Raw genomic sequence first — 15,970 nt, 5'->3', positions numbered from 1 at the left:
ATACTGCCACCAGGCAGTAACTAATGGGGTGCTACAAGGAACAGTGCTGAGACCTAGCTATTCATAATGTAAATCGATGATTTGAACGAGGGAACAAAATGTAACATCTCAAAGTTTGCAGATGATACCAAGTTGGGTGGGAAAGTGAACTATGACGAGGATATAGAGATCCTTCAGCATGACCTGGACGGATTGGGCGAGTGGGCAAATCAATGGCAGATGCAGTATAACTTGGATAAATGTGAGTTTATTCACTTTGGAAACAAAAAAGAAGGCAGATTTCTACCTGAGTGGCTCTAAATTGGGAGAGGGGAGTAAGCAGCAGGACCTCAGTGTCCTTGTGCACCATTCGCTGAAGGTAAGCATGCAGGTGCAGGATGGTAAAGAAGGCAAATGGTATGTTGGCCTTCATTGTGAGAGGTTTTGAGTACAGGAGCAGGGATGTGTTATTGCAATTGTACAGAGTCTTGGTGAGGCCACACCTGGAATATTGTGTGCAGTTTTGGTCTCTCTTTCTGAGGAAAGATACTCTTGCCCACGAGGGAGTGCAGCGAAGGTATACCAGGCTGATTCTGGGGATCACGGGATTGATGTACGAGGAGAGATTGACTAGGTTAGGATTGTTTTCATTGGAGTTCAGACGAACAAGGGGGGAGTCTCATAGAGACAGGGAGGATGTTCCAAATGGTGGGGGAGCCTGGAACCAGGTGTCACAGTCTGAGGATACAGGAAATTCCATTTAGGACGGAGGTGAGGAGACGTTTCTTCACCCAAAGAGTGGTGAGCCTGTGGAATTCATCACCACAAAGTATTTGATGCCAAAACATTGAAAGTATTCAAGAGGTGGCTGGATATAGCACTTGGAGCAAATGGGATTCAAAGTTATGGGGAGAAAGCAGGATTAGGCTGTTGAGTTGAGTGACCGTGATGAACGGCGGAGAAGGCTTGAAGGGCTAAACAGCTGCCTCCTGCGCCTATCTTCTACCTGATGAAGGGGCAAACCCCAAAAGCTTGTGAGTTTACTATCAACTAAACTAGTTGGACTTTAACCTGGTGTTGTGAGAATTCTTACTGTGTTTACCCCAGCCCAGCGCTGGCATCTCCACATCAAGGTCTGTGCTGACAAACATGCTTCTCTAATCTAATATTTTCTTGCCTCTATGTGGTCCATGTCCCCCTATTCCCTGCCTATTCATGTATCTATCCAGATGCCTCTTGAACGTAGTTATAGAATCTGCTTCCACCATCTCCTTTGGCAGTGTATTTGAGCATTCACTGCCCTCTGTGTGGAAAAACTTGCCCTTTACAACTTTCAATCTTCCCCCTCTCACTTTCAACATGCCCCTGAGTAATTGACACTTTAGCCCTGGGAAAAAGACTGTATCCAAGCCTGTCATAATCTCGTAAACCTCTGTAAACCCCTTATCCTCTGAAGTTCCAATGAAACCAATCCAAGTTCGTTCAACCTTTCTTCATAGTCCATATCCTACAAACCAGGCGCCATCCTGGTAAATCTCTTCTGCACCCTTTCCAATGCATCAGCATCTTTCTTGTAGTGTCGCGACCAGAATTGTACACAATATTCCAAATGCAGCCTAACCAAAGTCGTATACAGCCACAACATGATTTTCCAATTCCTATATTCAATTTTCTGACTGAAGGCCAGCATGCCATACACCTTGACACCTGAGTTGTCACCTTCAGGGAATTGTGTATCTGCACGCCTCGACCCTCTGTATGCTAATATTTCTAAAGGCTCTACCATTTACTGTATACTTTCCTTCTGCAGTAGACCGTCCAAATCGCATCACCTCACATTTGTCCAGGTTAAATTTCACTTACCATCTTTCAGCCCAGGTCTCCAGCCGATTTATATATGAGAACATAAGAAATAGGAGCAGGAGTAGGCCATCTAGCCCTTCGAGCCTGCCCCGCCATTCAATAAGATCATGGCTGATCTGTCGTGGCTCAGTTCCACGTTCCCGCCCTCTCCCCATAACCCTTAATCCCCTCGCTTATCAAAAACCCATCAACCCGTGTCTTAAAAATATTTAGTGAGGTAGCCTCCTCCACTTCAACGGGCAGAGAATTCCAGAGATTCACCACCCTTTGAGTGAAGAAGTTCCTCCTCAACTCCGTTCTAAACCGCACCCCCCCCCTTTATCTTGAGGCTGTGCCCCCTAGTCCTACTGTCCTTTCTGAGCAGGAAGAGTCTCTCCACCTCTATCCTAACCATCCCATTCATCATCTTATATGTCTCAATGAGATCTCCCCTCATTCTTCTAAACTCTAATGAGTACAAGCCTAGTTTATTCAGCTTCTCCTCATAGCTCAACCCCCTCAACTCCGGCATCAGCCTAGTAAACCTCCTCTGCACTCCCTCCAAGGCCAAAATATCCTTGCGTAGGTGCGGCGACCAAAACTGCACACAGTACTCCAGCTGCGGCCTCACCAAAGCCCTATACAGCTGCAGCAAGACCTCCCTACTTTTATATTCAATCCCCCTCGCTAAGGCCAGCATCCCATTCGCCTTCCTGACCACCTGCTGCACCTGCAGGCTGGGTTTTTGCGACTCATGCACAAGGACCCCAAGGTCCCTCTGAACCGTCGCCTGCTGCAGTTTTTCGCCCCGTAAGTAATAATCCTTCCTACCATTATTCCTACCAAAGTGGACCACCTCGCACTTGCCAACATTAAATTCCATTTGCCAGTTCCTGGCCCATATCCTGCTGTATCCCCTAACAATCCTCCTCACTATCCGCTACTCCCCCAATTTTCATATCATGTACAAATTTACTGATCAGACCACCTACGTTTTCTTATTACAACCAACAGAGGCTCCAGCTAATTAGAGACCTTCCACTGCTACCCTCTGCTTTCTATGTCCAGGCCAGTTTTGTATCCATCTTACCAGCTCATCTCGGATCCCATATGTCTTCATCTTCTGTATCGGTCTGCCATGAGGAACCTTATTGAAGGCTCTACCAAAGTCCATGTATACAACATCCACTGCCCTGTCCTGTTCATGGAGCTGAATTTGGGAGTTGAAGAAGCTGATGTGAATCTTTATGAGCAATGTAAGATTAAGGATGGTGGAAAAATGAAAAATAAGAACACAGGAATTGAGAGCAGAAGTAGACAATTCGGCCCTTCGAGCATGCTCTGCCATACAACCAGTTCATGGCTGATCGCTTCCTGGTCTGAAATCCATCTCCCTGCTTGTTCCCCATATCCCTTTAACCCATTTTTTATGAGTAATGTATCTATCTCTTTCTTGAAACCATTCAATGATTTAGATTCCTCCACTCTATGGAGCAGCAAGTTCCACAAATTTGCCACCCTCTGCAAGAAGTAGTTCCTCCTCATCTCAGTTTTAAATCTACCATTTCTTGACCTATACTGTGATCTCTTATATTAGATTGCACCATGAAGTGAAACATTTGGTCTAAGTTTACTTTATCAGTCCCTTTTAGAATTTTGTATACCTCTATCAGATCCCTGCTAATCCTTCGAAACTCAAGTGAGTATAAGCTCAAACTGTTTAATTTCTTCTCATACGTCAACCCTTTTATTCCTTGGAATCAATCTGGTGAATCTCCTCTGAACTACCTCCGATGCCACCACATCCTTCCTCAAATAAGGGGATCAAAACTGGACAAAATACTCTAGATATGGTCTCACCAGCACCCTACACAATTGCAATGTTTCTCTACTTTTATATTCCAAGCATTTTGCAATAAATGCTAACATTCCATTTGCCTTATTTATGCATTCCGACTTTCTGCAGTTCATGAACAAAGACACTCATCCCTTTGCCTTGATGCATTTGAATCTGCTTTCCAATTAGATGATTTGCCTTTCTATTTTTTCTGCCACAACGGACAACTTCTTGCTTATCCATAGTAAACGTCATCTGCCAAATTTTGGCCCATTCTCCTGGCCTGTCTATTTCTGTAAAATCTTTACTTCCCCTTTATTGCCTGCTTTCCCACCTTCCCATCATCTGCAAATTTTTCTATGTTACATTCGTCTGTGCTTGCAGATCATTTTATATAAATTGCAAGTGACTAACTCCTGCGGCATCCCGCTAATTACAGTTTTCCAATTAGAGAAAGATCTACTTATCCCGACCCTCTACTTTCTGTCAGTTAGCTGATCCTCAATCCAATCTAGCGCTCTATCCCCAGTCCCCTGTGATCACACCTTCTGAATCAGTCTTTTTTAAAGTAAAGTTAAAGTTTATTTTTTAGTCACAAGTAAGGCTTACATTAACATGGCAGTAAAGTTACTGTGAAATTCCCCTAGTCGTCACACGATGATGTCTGTTCAGGTCAATGCACCCAGCCAGCATGTCTGTCAGACTGGGAGAAAATTGGAGCGCCTGGAGGAAACCCAAGTAGACATGGGGAGAATGTGCAAATTCGCTCAGACAGTGTATTTGATGTTTTGAGCTGAGGCAGTTACTGTAGAAGAATTAATAGAAAAATTTGCTAAAGTTCCTGCTCTCAAGGGTAATCATTGGATAGTTGAAGGGTTTGATTTCTGGAGCTTCTTTGGAGCTGTGGACTGAGTGCTGCTCTGCAAATAATGTAGGCATGCAGTGGTGATTGCAGTTATTGTTAATATTTCCTTTGGAACATGTGTTGAGAGGGGGTCTACAGCTATCATTTAATATTCCTGATTACAGCTGCTATTTTGTAGTGAGGATGTTCATAAAGTCTAACCATTAAATATTGTTTGCTATTCTCTCATCAATCTTGGAGTTTCTTAGCAGGGAAGAAAAGAAATCTCAATCTTCCAGTGTCAGCAAACCGTAGTTGTTACTTCAGTAGGTCCTCAGTGGTTTAAAATGTGTTCTAAAGAATATTATGATTCTGTTGCTGTTAGTCTGGTTGATGGGGCAAAAGTAAATTGAATGCATTGGGAAGGCTGTCTAACATTGAAAAGGAACCTGCCCAAAAATGAATCTCAAAGATTTTGAGTGCAAGATGCCCTGAGTGGTGGCTTCCTGTCTGCAATTTTCCCTTCAGTGGGGAAGGAAATTGGGGGAGAACCGACTCCTTATCTAGCCAATCGTATTCCATCTCCATGGAGCCTTTCCTGTGCCTCTTGTGGAGGTTGCAGTTGGGATTGGTTCTGCACGAGCCAGGCATCAGGGTGGTATTTTAAGCTTATGCTGATGACGTGCTCCTCATGTTCATGGACTCTGCGGAGGATACACGAGTGCTAGGCTATGTACTCTACTGCATCCGCTGCCAGGATCAGTTAGGCAGGTTCTAGACTCTTGGTCCATGGCAGATAGGCCCCTCTCAAATGAGCTCAGGTCTTTCACCTGGAGCAGATCCAATCTCTTCTACTTGGGGGGTCCATCTTTGCCCATTTGAGGAATTCTGGCTGGTGAATTGGCTGGAGGCCGAAGTCACCAATCACGTGAGACGCTAGGCAGGACTACTCCAAGTCTTACAGGGGTTGGGTTCTGGTCATAAACCAGCTGATCACTTTTGATCCTTCCTTTGATTTTGCCACAGAAATCCAGAGAATACTCGTACAGTTCTTCTGCAATAAAAGATTGCACTGGGTTGCTGCTTAGGGAGGGCTGTCAGGTGCTGGTGTGCCTTTGCCCAGAAGCATAGACTTTCAGACCCTGCAGTGATGTCTCTGTGTCAAGCTCCCTCCTAGTTGGTGTGCCTTGACAATGTATCTTTTCCACCAGGTGCACAGCTTGAACAATGATGTGCAATTCCTGTTTACACACCTGACAGGTCAACTCCTGAAGGTGTTGCCCATCTTTTACCAGGACCTACTCGAAGTCTGGAGCATGGCTGCCTTACGATGCAGTTCTCCCCGGTCTGGTGTAGTGGCTGTTGTCAAGCAGCTGTTGCTCAGGAGTCCCCACCTCCATCTGTTCCATTTCAGGTGGCTGGCGGGGTGGGGGCTGTGGCTGCTGGGGTGGCCAAGGTTAGGAATGTGCTGGAGGAGTGGGTTGGATGACACCTCACGGGTTGGCGTGTCACACGTGTGTTTGTGTGTGTGTGTGTGTGTGTGTGTGTGTGGTGTTGGGGGGGGGGAGGTGGGAGGGAGGATTATGGCTCCCGACCAGTGCCATCCATGATCTCATAAGTCATGCTTGGATCTGATGGTGCTTATGGTCCAGGCTTTGTAGTGAATTTCTATCTGAACGCATCCATGATTGGGCAGAATTTCACATCCACCCCAAATGCCCCTGGGAGCCAGGAGCTGGAAGCCCACAGCTTGAGCCGCCTTGTGGAAATGCCCTGCATGCACTTTTGCATTACACAGAAGGTTTTCCTTTGTGCTGTTGCTGCACACATTTCACTTTCTTGTCCTCATCCATTGTCCGGGTGTGCCTTGTTGCTGCTCGATGGAAGATCTCTCTCTCTGAGGAGCAGTCCTCCCCCGAACATCAGGATGGAGGGTGTTGCATGCAGGAGCCTCCTACAACTTTAGTTTGCATCAGTTCATGGACTAGAAACAAAATTCCACAGGCCATTTGGTTCATCGAGTCTGCAATGCCTACCCCTGCCCTATCCCCATAACCCTTGCATTTACCATGGCATATCCACCTAACCTATACGGCTTTGGACACTGAGGAGAAATTTTGCATGGCCAATTCACTTTATCTACATGCTTGGACTGTGGGAAGAAACCAGAGCACCCAGAGGAAACCCACACAGACACGGAAAGAACATGCGAACTGTACAGACAGTCACCCAAGGCCGGAATCAAACCCAAGTCTTAGCGCTGTGAGGAGCAATGCTAACTGCTATGCCCCCATGCCATGCTCTTCCTGACCCAGGTACAGAATAACATAAGAACAGAAGAAATAGGAACAGGAGTTGGCCATCTAGCCCCTCGAGCCTGTCCCGCCATTCAATAATGGTTTGTATATGAGGCATACGTCTACGCTTGACAGTAGGCCTTCAGTCTTCCCAAAGTTGATGTTTAATCTGATGAAACTGAGGGAAGAGTACAGTATAGAGTTGGCTGAATTTGGTTATTAACAAACATGAATAGGCAATTTCATTGGTGGAAGTGAGAGAGAGTATCCCGTTATTCTGTGTGGTTTATTCTGTCATGCATTCTCAAAAGTTTGTGCTTCATAAGCTACCCGCCCTGCTTATCATCATGGTGTACTTGGGTCACTTGAGTTCTTCGAAAATGGCTTAATTCACACATCATTAAGGAATTAATACAATTTAAATTGATAATGAAAGTTGCAACAGAGTTAAAATGCTTTTATGTTGGATTAAGTGTTTCACTAATGTCTTGGGTCTTTTTCTTTAACCAATTCTTTATGCAAATAGTTTCTGGGAACTCTTCCAGTTCTTGTATAATATTAACCACATCTCTCAAAGAAATATTGTCTGAGGGAGTTGGGATCTCTAATCTGTGGTTATCGCCAAATGTGGATGTGTTTTTATTATAGACAAAAGGCCTTTAAAACCAGAATTAAAATGGCACAAACTTCATGGTCCTATAAGTCAATCAAATACATTGTGAAAACTTTTTTTAGTTTGTGTATGAGGCATTAACTTTGTATAATGCTTATATTTAGACTTTTGCAATGCTTCTAGTTGATGATTTGCACTTTTTTTTTGAGTGTACACCTCTTGTATAAAAGTTTTATGAAAATGCAGCCTGAAATAGAGGTTTTCAAGATGGTTGCTGATTTTTCTGTTACCTCAACAATTGTTTCTAAAAAAAAATCTTTCCTTGGTCCGTATTCATGCCATCTTAACTATTTGCTGAAGTACAGCAAACAATCCCAAAACCTGCATTGTGAGTGTATTTCTTTCTTTCGCACTTTTTTTGACAAAACTTTGCAATAGATTTTTCTTTTTTTTTGTCACCCCCACCTTTGCTCCTTTCATTTCCAAGAAGGCAGATTAAATGCTCCTATGTTTTTCCAGTGCTCCTTTAGAGGTAGCAAGACATGCTTTCCAGCATTTCACTGCCTTTTAGACTGCCTTCTCTTAAGTGCTGTGACAGGAGTATTCATCTGACTGTCGTCGTGTATGCAAGGTGCTTAATCTGGTAGCAAAGTGGAAGTTTTATTTGGGCAAATATGAAACAAAATGGTATTTGTCAGAAATTAGCCATAGTCCTGAGCGAATGAAGCAAAAATGCTTTACCTCTTGCACATTAGGATGAACTAGCCCATTATCTTTTGTGGGATCTACTGAAAGGTGTAAGCCCTTGCACTGTACAGGAAGAGAAACTCAAATTATAGACTCTGATTATTTGAGATTGGCATTAAGTTTGTGTCTTGGTTGGATGTGCTGTGGTGTTCAGTACTTTTGTTACAATTTTATTCAGTATAGCTGACGTCACCACGCATTAGTACTTAACTTTTTCTTCTTTGAAAACAGCCAAAAGCAGCTCCTGCATCTGCACAACCAACAACACAGCCTGCTCCAGTGCCTGCTTCAGCGAGTACCACAGCAGCTGCGTCCACCTCAACTGCAGCTCCATCTTCAACTGCGACTCCAGCTTCAACTGCAGTTCCAAGTTTAATTGCAGATTCAATTTCACCTTTAAGTCAAACTTCCATCTCTAATCCTACTATAACCTCAGGTGCCACTTCCCTTGCTCCTGCCTCACCACCAGCTATAGTTCCGACATCAGATTCTTCTAGTACAGTCACAGAGGAAAAGCCAAAGGAAGAAGAAACAAAAGAAGAAACCAGTGCCGTTTCTGAAGCACTTAACCCAAGGTACAATAAAGTTTGGTAGGGAAGGTACTGAACATTAATACATAGGCTATATGCTGAAGTTGGGGAGGAAAGCAACAGTGCCCTGTGGGAAAGTCCTTTTTTGGACATTTTAACGGAATTTACAGTTTTCTATTTAACTTTATTTCTGGAGCTTAACTAGTGTCTACCTGCATGCACTAAGTGAATGGAAGAAAGAAGAACAAATGACTTAATTTCTCCCTGATGCATCTGATTTTTTTTCAAAAGATCAGTCAGGCACATGAAAATCTTTGGTTTCGAGCTGCTGTGAACTTTGAGTCCTGGCAACTGGAATGGAATGTGATTTGCATTAAACTTTCAGGATGTGCACAGCACAGCAATTTTATTATTTTGATTGATTTACTTGTGTTCCAAAATATGAATTTGCCAGGTTTTGATTTTTTTAGGGTCTTTTTATTGAAAGTGTGGCACTCCAAAACAGTTTCTCTTTGAGTGAGGCTTTTCAGCTTGCTCTTCCTGTGTTTTCTCTCTGTTTGTCTTCCCGTGCCATTCCTGGCCAACAGCTAGTCCACTCCAGCCCACATTTGTGATTTAGCATAGAATGGTTTGACTGAGATTGGGAATGCTATGCACAGGATGAGTCCATATCTTCTCATTCTATGAGACAGTACATTGCAACTCCCAACATTTCATGCACCATCTGTGAAGTTTTAAACAAGTATGTTAATTTCCTGAAAATGTTCATGTTATCTCATTGGTTGTAGAGCTAACAATGCAAATATATGTGCTGCTGTTGAGAGAATAAGGTTCATTTAAATTGTAGCTCATCAAACTGAGTGTATGACAGAAACTGCTTTCAAAGGGCGAAAAGCTGCAGCATGCTACAGTGCAGAGGGACCTGGGGGTCCTTGTGCATGAGCTGCAAAAACCCAGTCTGCAGGTGCAGCAGGTGATCAAGAAGGCGAATGGGATGTTGGCCTTTTATAGCGAGGGGGATAGAATATAAAAGCAGGGAGGTCTTGCTGCGACTGTACAGGGCACTGGTGAGGCCGCAGCTGGAGTACTGTGTGCAGTTTTGGTCGCCGCACTTGCGCAAGGATATTTTGGCCTTGGAGGGAGTGCAGAGGAGGCTCACTAGGCTGACACCGGAGATGAGGGGGTTGGACTATGAAGAGAGACTAAATAGACTGGGTCTGTACTCGTTGGAGTTTAGAAGGCTGAGGGGGGATCTTATAGAGACGTATAAGGTAATGAAGGGGATGGATAGGGTAGAGGTAGAGAGATTCTTCCTGCTCAAAGGACAGTAGGACTAGAGGGCACAGCCTCAAGATAAGCGGGGGCGGGGGGGGGGGGCAGTTTAGAACGGAGTTGAGGAGGAACTTCTTCACTCAAAGGGTGGTGAATCTCTGGAATTCTCTGCCTGTTGATGTGGTGGAGGCTACCTCGCTAAATATATTTAAGTCACGGTAGATAGGTTTTTGGTAGGCAAGGGAATTAAGGGTTATGGGGAGAAAGCGGGAAAGTGGAACTGAGCCACTTCAGATCAGCCATGATCTTATTGAATGGCGGGGCAGGCTCGAAGGGCTAGATGGCCTACTCCTGCTCCTACTTCTTATGTTAAAACCTTTTTGGTAACACAACTTTAGTTCTCTGCAGTATCCTATTATGTTCACAACCCTGGCCCTGCTGTCAGACTGGAGTATTTAATTGAAGTTGAGCCTTTTTATGGGGTAGCTTGCTCCTATGTACCTCCTGAATATCAGGTTCAAGAACAAGATTTGGCAGATGCTGAGGAATTCGCCACCTATCTGTCCTGCTTTAAATGGTGCATGATGCAAGGAACAAATAAAAACAGCTTAAAGTATTTGTAAAATAAAAGTTTAACTGGTAAAGAATTTAATTTTTTAAGCAGATTTACATTTTTACTGCTTTCTTTGTGGGTTGTGCTGTACTAGATGACCATGATTGATTATTTACTGAGTGGTGAGTTATGCACAGTTTAGAAGCTTGGTGCAACCTTTTAATTAGCAAGTAATCAACAATATAAACTCCTTCTTTGACACCAAGCATATATTTAACTTGCTGCCGCATTAAGTTGAGGGAGTTCTTGGTCACTATTGCAAATTTTGTGTTTTTAAAAAGAATGCAAGCCTGCAGCCAGCTAGAATCTGAACCGATGCAGCATGTTCATTGAAAATTACTGCATTGTGAAACCTATATTGTAATATTAGGATCATGCTCTGATCTGATTTCTATGTTGAAGTGCTAGCATGATGGATTAAATGTCATTGTTTAATTCTAATCTATTGGTTTAGATCTGTGGCTGAAGAAATTGACTTGAATCTGGTGGAAACAGCCTCCTCTACATTAGGTAAGCTTAATTGGAAGGATTTGTTATTCTGAAATATTAGGCTCTGACAGTTCATAATTCAGAATGTTTTGCTGAATTAATTTGCATAAATTGAAATTCTTATCTATATTAGTCACTCGTAGGAAGAAAAAATGTTGCTTACAGAGGTTACATAATTTGGCATTATGTGGGATAGGTCTTCTGTAGTTAAGTAGAAATTTGGATTTCTTCTTGTGCTGTATACCTTTCCTTATGGGCTTTTCCACACTATTCTGGTCTGCTGCTGACCTATTCTTGGGCTGTTGCCAGTGCCTCGGACTAGTCAATTAGCAGTGTATTCAATTGGATTGTGAATAAATATTATAAGTCAGGGTTTTGGTGAAATACAACAGCTTCTACTCTGATTAAATCATTTTGTTGGGTGCTTGGCATAATGTTATCATAGTTGTTTTATTGACGCAACCAAGTCAGACTACATTGGATTTTCTGATTAGTGTTTTGAGTCTTTTTGAAAGGGATTTAAAAACGCCACATGGAACTTAAATGATTTCATTCAGATTTTCACTTGTATTGAAACTGAAGTACAAATATTGTAAAGCAGAAATGGAGAGATGGTTGATGCATAGGCAATCACCTGCACTCACCGTTAACTAATTGTAGAGAAGGGTTTGACTCTGAGGGAAATTTAGCTTGATTGGAACTCAGTGATAGGTTAGCATTTAAGAATTGTACCTTTATGTTTTAGTATTGCTCAATTGTTAAATGTTAAGCTAATATATCTGTTAAAGTTAAATTGTGTTGTTAAATAAAATTTGTTTTGATAAAGGCTTCATAGTTTGTTAGTAGAACTGCGCCAGGACTGAAACATCATACCTTCAAACTAATGTCAAAATACACTGAACACCAACAATTTTCTGACTTCATAATATATCTTGGGGTTTCTGATCGCTACCCAATACTACCTTTCTCACTTCAATTTTATTTTATATCTGCTGTTTATCACTTCCTGAGTTGCAGATGTTGTATGTATGATGCTAGAAAGGAAAGATGGTGTAATGCATTCCCAGTATGCAACCTGACATCAGGCTGATTTCAGAAAAATACATTGTTCCAGCAGCATAAGAATTTTGTGTGTTCCCTGTCTATTTGCATCTTTACAACGTCTTGAGGTTGTCAAATAGCTGACCTCCTCCTAAACTGCAACGTGATATCCTGACTCTTGTACCCAATGCCCTGACCAATAAAGGCAAGCATGCCATATGCCTTTTTTACCACCTTATTTACTTGTGTGGCCACTTTCAGGGAGCTAGGGATTTGAATCCCAAGAGCCTCTGTACATCAGTGCTGTTCATGGTCTTGCCATTTAACTGTGTGTAATTTCCCATAACATTTGATCTTCCAAAGTGCAGCAAAATTCTGTCTGTTGTTTCTCCTCCTATATCTGCAACTGATCTGTATCCCACTGTATCCTTTGGAACTTTCTACACTATCCACAATTCCACCTATCTTTGTGTCTTCTGCAAATTTATTAACCCACCCATCTATGTTTTCATCCAAGACATTAACATATATTACAAACAGCAGACATCCCAGTACAGATCCCTGCAAAAGATCACTACTCATGGCCTCCAGCCAGAACACCACCCTTCGACCACTACCAGTGGCCAGGTCACCGTGGATCCTATGCCTCTTAACTTTTGGGATAAGCCTACCATGAGGAACATTGTCAGAAGTCTTACTGAAACCTATGTAGACAACGTAGGAGGCGGCACAGTGGTTAGCATTGTTGCCTCACATTGCCAGGGACCTGGGTTCAATTCCGGCCTTGGATCGCTGTGTGGAGTTTGCAGGTTCTACCTGTGTCTACATGGGTTTCCTCTGGGTGTACCAGTTTTCCCCCCTCAGTCCAAAGATATGTGGATTAGGTTGATGGACCATGCCATATCTCCCCATAACGGGAGATTAGCAGTAACAGGAATAGGGTCTGGGTAGGATTGTGGTTGGTGCAGACTTGATGGGCTGAATGGCCTCCTTTTGTAATGAAGGTATTCTATTCAGTTCTAACATCTGCTTTGCCGCCTCTTTGAAAAAAATCAGTCAAGTTCGTAAGACATGACCTGCCCTATGCAAAGCCGTGCTGACTTTCCCTAATTAGGCCATCCTTTTCCAAATACATGTAAATCCTATCCCTAAGAATCCTCTCCAATAGCTTCCCTTCCACCGATGTGAGCCTCACCCGTCTATAATTTCCTGGATTAGCCCTTTTTCCTTTGAACAGAGGGGAACAACATCAGCTACTTGCTAATCCTCCAGGACCTCTCCAGTAGTGAGGATACAAAGATCTTTGCCAGGGCACCACCAACCTCTTCTCTTGCCTCTTTCAATAATCTGGGGTAGATCCCCTTGGGCCCTGGGAACTTATCCATCTTAATGCTCTTCAAGAGACCCAGCACCACTTTCTTCATCTCATAATGTCCTAGCATATTAGCATGCTCCGCACTAATCTCACTACCCTCCATTTCCTTCTCCTTGGTGAATACTGATACAGATTACTCATTTAGGATTTCACTCACATCCTGTGCCTCCAAGCACAAGTTCCCACCTTTATCCTTGAGTGGTTCTTCCCTCTCCCTAGTCATCATGATGTTTTTAATGTATGCATAAATGCCTTGAGATTCTCTTTAAACCTGCTTGCCAAGGTCATTTCATGGCCCCTCCTTGCTCTCCTAATTCCCTGCTTGAGTTCTTTTCTGCTTTCTTTGTATTCCTCACGGGCACTGTCAGATTTTTACCTTCCTAAACCTTTCAACTGAATTCATATCAAATGTGGACTTACTTGACATCAGCTGCTCCCAATTGACTCTCCCTAGCTCCTGCCTAATATTATCATAATTTGCCCTCCCCGATTTAGGTCCTGATTTAGTACCTTCCCGCAAAGTCTTGACTATATGCGTAATAATTCAAAATTTACTTAAGACCAACTAGTGAATTGTTGGCTGTTAAAATCTTAAAAAAAAGACTTGGCTATTACATTGGTTTCACTTAGTCTCCTTGGTTGTCTATCTTGATTTCAATGGGTATTCCACAGATAAATCATTTAGATGCAGTAATAAAACAAAGCTGATAAACTGTAGGAAATGTGTTGAGACAGCAAGTTGCAGCAGCAGCAGCCAGCAATGAACCAAACACATTCCATGCAGTGAATCAGGCAGGAAATGTTCATAGTGCAAGTTACTGTTATCAAGCATTACCACACTGCCAATTTTGGAACCTATTGTTGAAGAGGAAGGTCTGTCCATTTTTCCAGTTTATTCTCCTCAAATTCCTGACATGCTGGAATACAGTTCCATGTGCTGTAGGCATCCTTACGTCACTGCAGGAAATCCTAGCTTTGCGGAACAGATACATTGAAAGGCATTCTGTGCTGGTTTTACCTATTCAATCATATTTACTCTGCACAGAATGTGTGACGTGTAGATGTATTGTAAATGCAATTTTCCGTGTATTGCTAACTCTTTTTATAACAACTTGACTGTCTAGTTTGCAAAATTCATTTGCCAAAGACCTATTTGAATTTCAGTATGTTTGTTAGAAAAGATTTGGGAAATATCTTGTTGCCCATACCTCCATTGAAATTTTATGTTATCTGTGGATTAGTTTCCTATGTGGAGTGAAATAGGTTTATTTAGGAACATTTATTCCAGTTACAGGACAGGCTTATGAAAACCTGGTGGCGGAAATCATGTCAATGGGTTATGAACGGGAGCAGGTTCTTGCAGCGCTACGGGCAAGCTTCAATAATCCAGATAGAGCAGTGGAATATCTTCTGACGGTGAGTTGCAAGTGGACTCTGGAATGTTTTAAAATTTCAAAGTATTAATTTTTAATCTATAGATGGAGGTACTGACTTAGAACCAAATATTGAAGAGCTGGAAATTACCTGAAAAATTGTGTATATAATTGGAGTGAGCAAAAGGAGCTGAACGACCTTTCCTACCTCTTGCCATTAATAAGAGTTGCATAATTGGCATTGATGGTTTTTGCATTGATTTTCATCTAACCTTTATTTTCCATTTGGATTTTATGCATAAACCTGATCAGGTTTGTTCATTCTTGACTGGCATCACAGTAAAGGCTGATCCTGTACCTTTTTTTGCCCTCACTTGATGGTAACTCGAGTGCTCCTTTTGCTGAGTGCAGCTAGAGTCCAGAATCTTCTGATCTTCATGGCTTAGCATTATGACATGCAGGAGTATTTTGAAGTGTACATCTCAGTGGAAGACTGTTCAAATGAAAAACATTGTGGAAACGATCAAATAAGGTAGTCTATAGTGGTAAAAATTGTCCATCAAACCAAAGTGTGTGTCAGAGGAGTGAGGTGTAATCTTCTGACAAAATTATGCTGCCTAAGTAAGACTGTTGGAAAATACATGAATTATTAGACTTAAGATAGAGCAGCAGATTACAGTGCCTTCGTAGTAATCTGCAGGTCAGTGCTTATCATCCCATGCTGTTTTGATAGTCGCCCACCTAGGATTTAATCGGTATTTGAACAGTCTGATCATCTGACAGATTAGCTTGCAATATTGACACATCATTGCATTGCTTCTTGGAATCCAAGCTTAAGCTAAGTTAATGGGCCTTAGCATTGGAGTGTGGATGCCATAGATGCTTTGGGGAACCCCTCTCTGAACTCCACAGATAAGTGTTTGCACAACAGTTGCTCAGAAGTGCAAATATTTTTAGGGAGTAATAGCCCTGTGCTAGGAACCATCTGAAAATGCAATTAAGTTGCAACGTTTGGATGGCTCCAACACAGTTGCACTAATTGTTACTCAAGAGAAATTTTAAATCTTTAAATTTTTTTCTAATTTCTGGCTAACTGTTGTGAAGGCCCAGACCACTGC

General features: G+C 42.5%; 1 protein-coding gene across 1 annotated transcript in view; it reads left to right on the top strand.

Moving 5' to 3' along the window:
- LOC145358686 (uncharacterized) overlaps window positions 1–15,970 on the top strand; it is a 116,468-nt gene that overhangs the window by 82,643 nt on the left and 17,855 nt on the right. The window contains exons 14-16 of the mRNA XM_080212908.1: window positions 8,391–8,734; window positions 11,029–11,084; window positions 14,768–14,895. Coding sequence (XP_080069034.1) covers window positions 8,391–8,734; window positions 11,029–11,084; window positions 14,768–14,895 — 528 coding nt within the window. The remainder of the gene's footprint in view (window positions 1–8,390; window positions 8,735–11,028; window positions 11,085–14,767; window positions 14,896–15,970) is intronic.

Source organism: Carcharhinus amblyrhynchos, chromosome 26 (genome assembly GCF_965287045.1).
Source record: "Carcharhinus amblyrhynchos chromosome 26, sCarAmb.v2.hapA, whole genome shotgun sequence".
Taxonomy (NCBI): Eukaryota; Metazoa; Chordata; class Chondrichthyes; order Carcharhiniformes; family Carcharhinidae; genus Carcharhinus; species Carcharhinus amblyrhynchos.
This window is presented reverse-complemented; position numbering and strand designations above follow the sequence as displayed.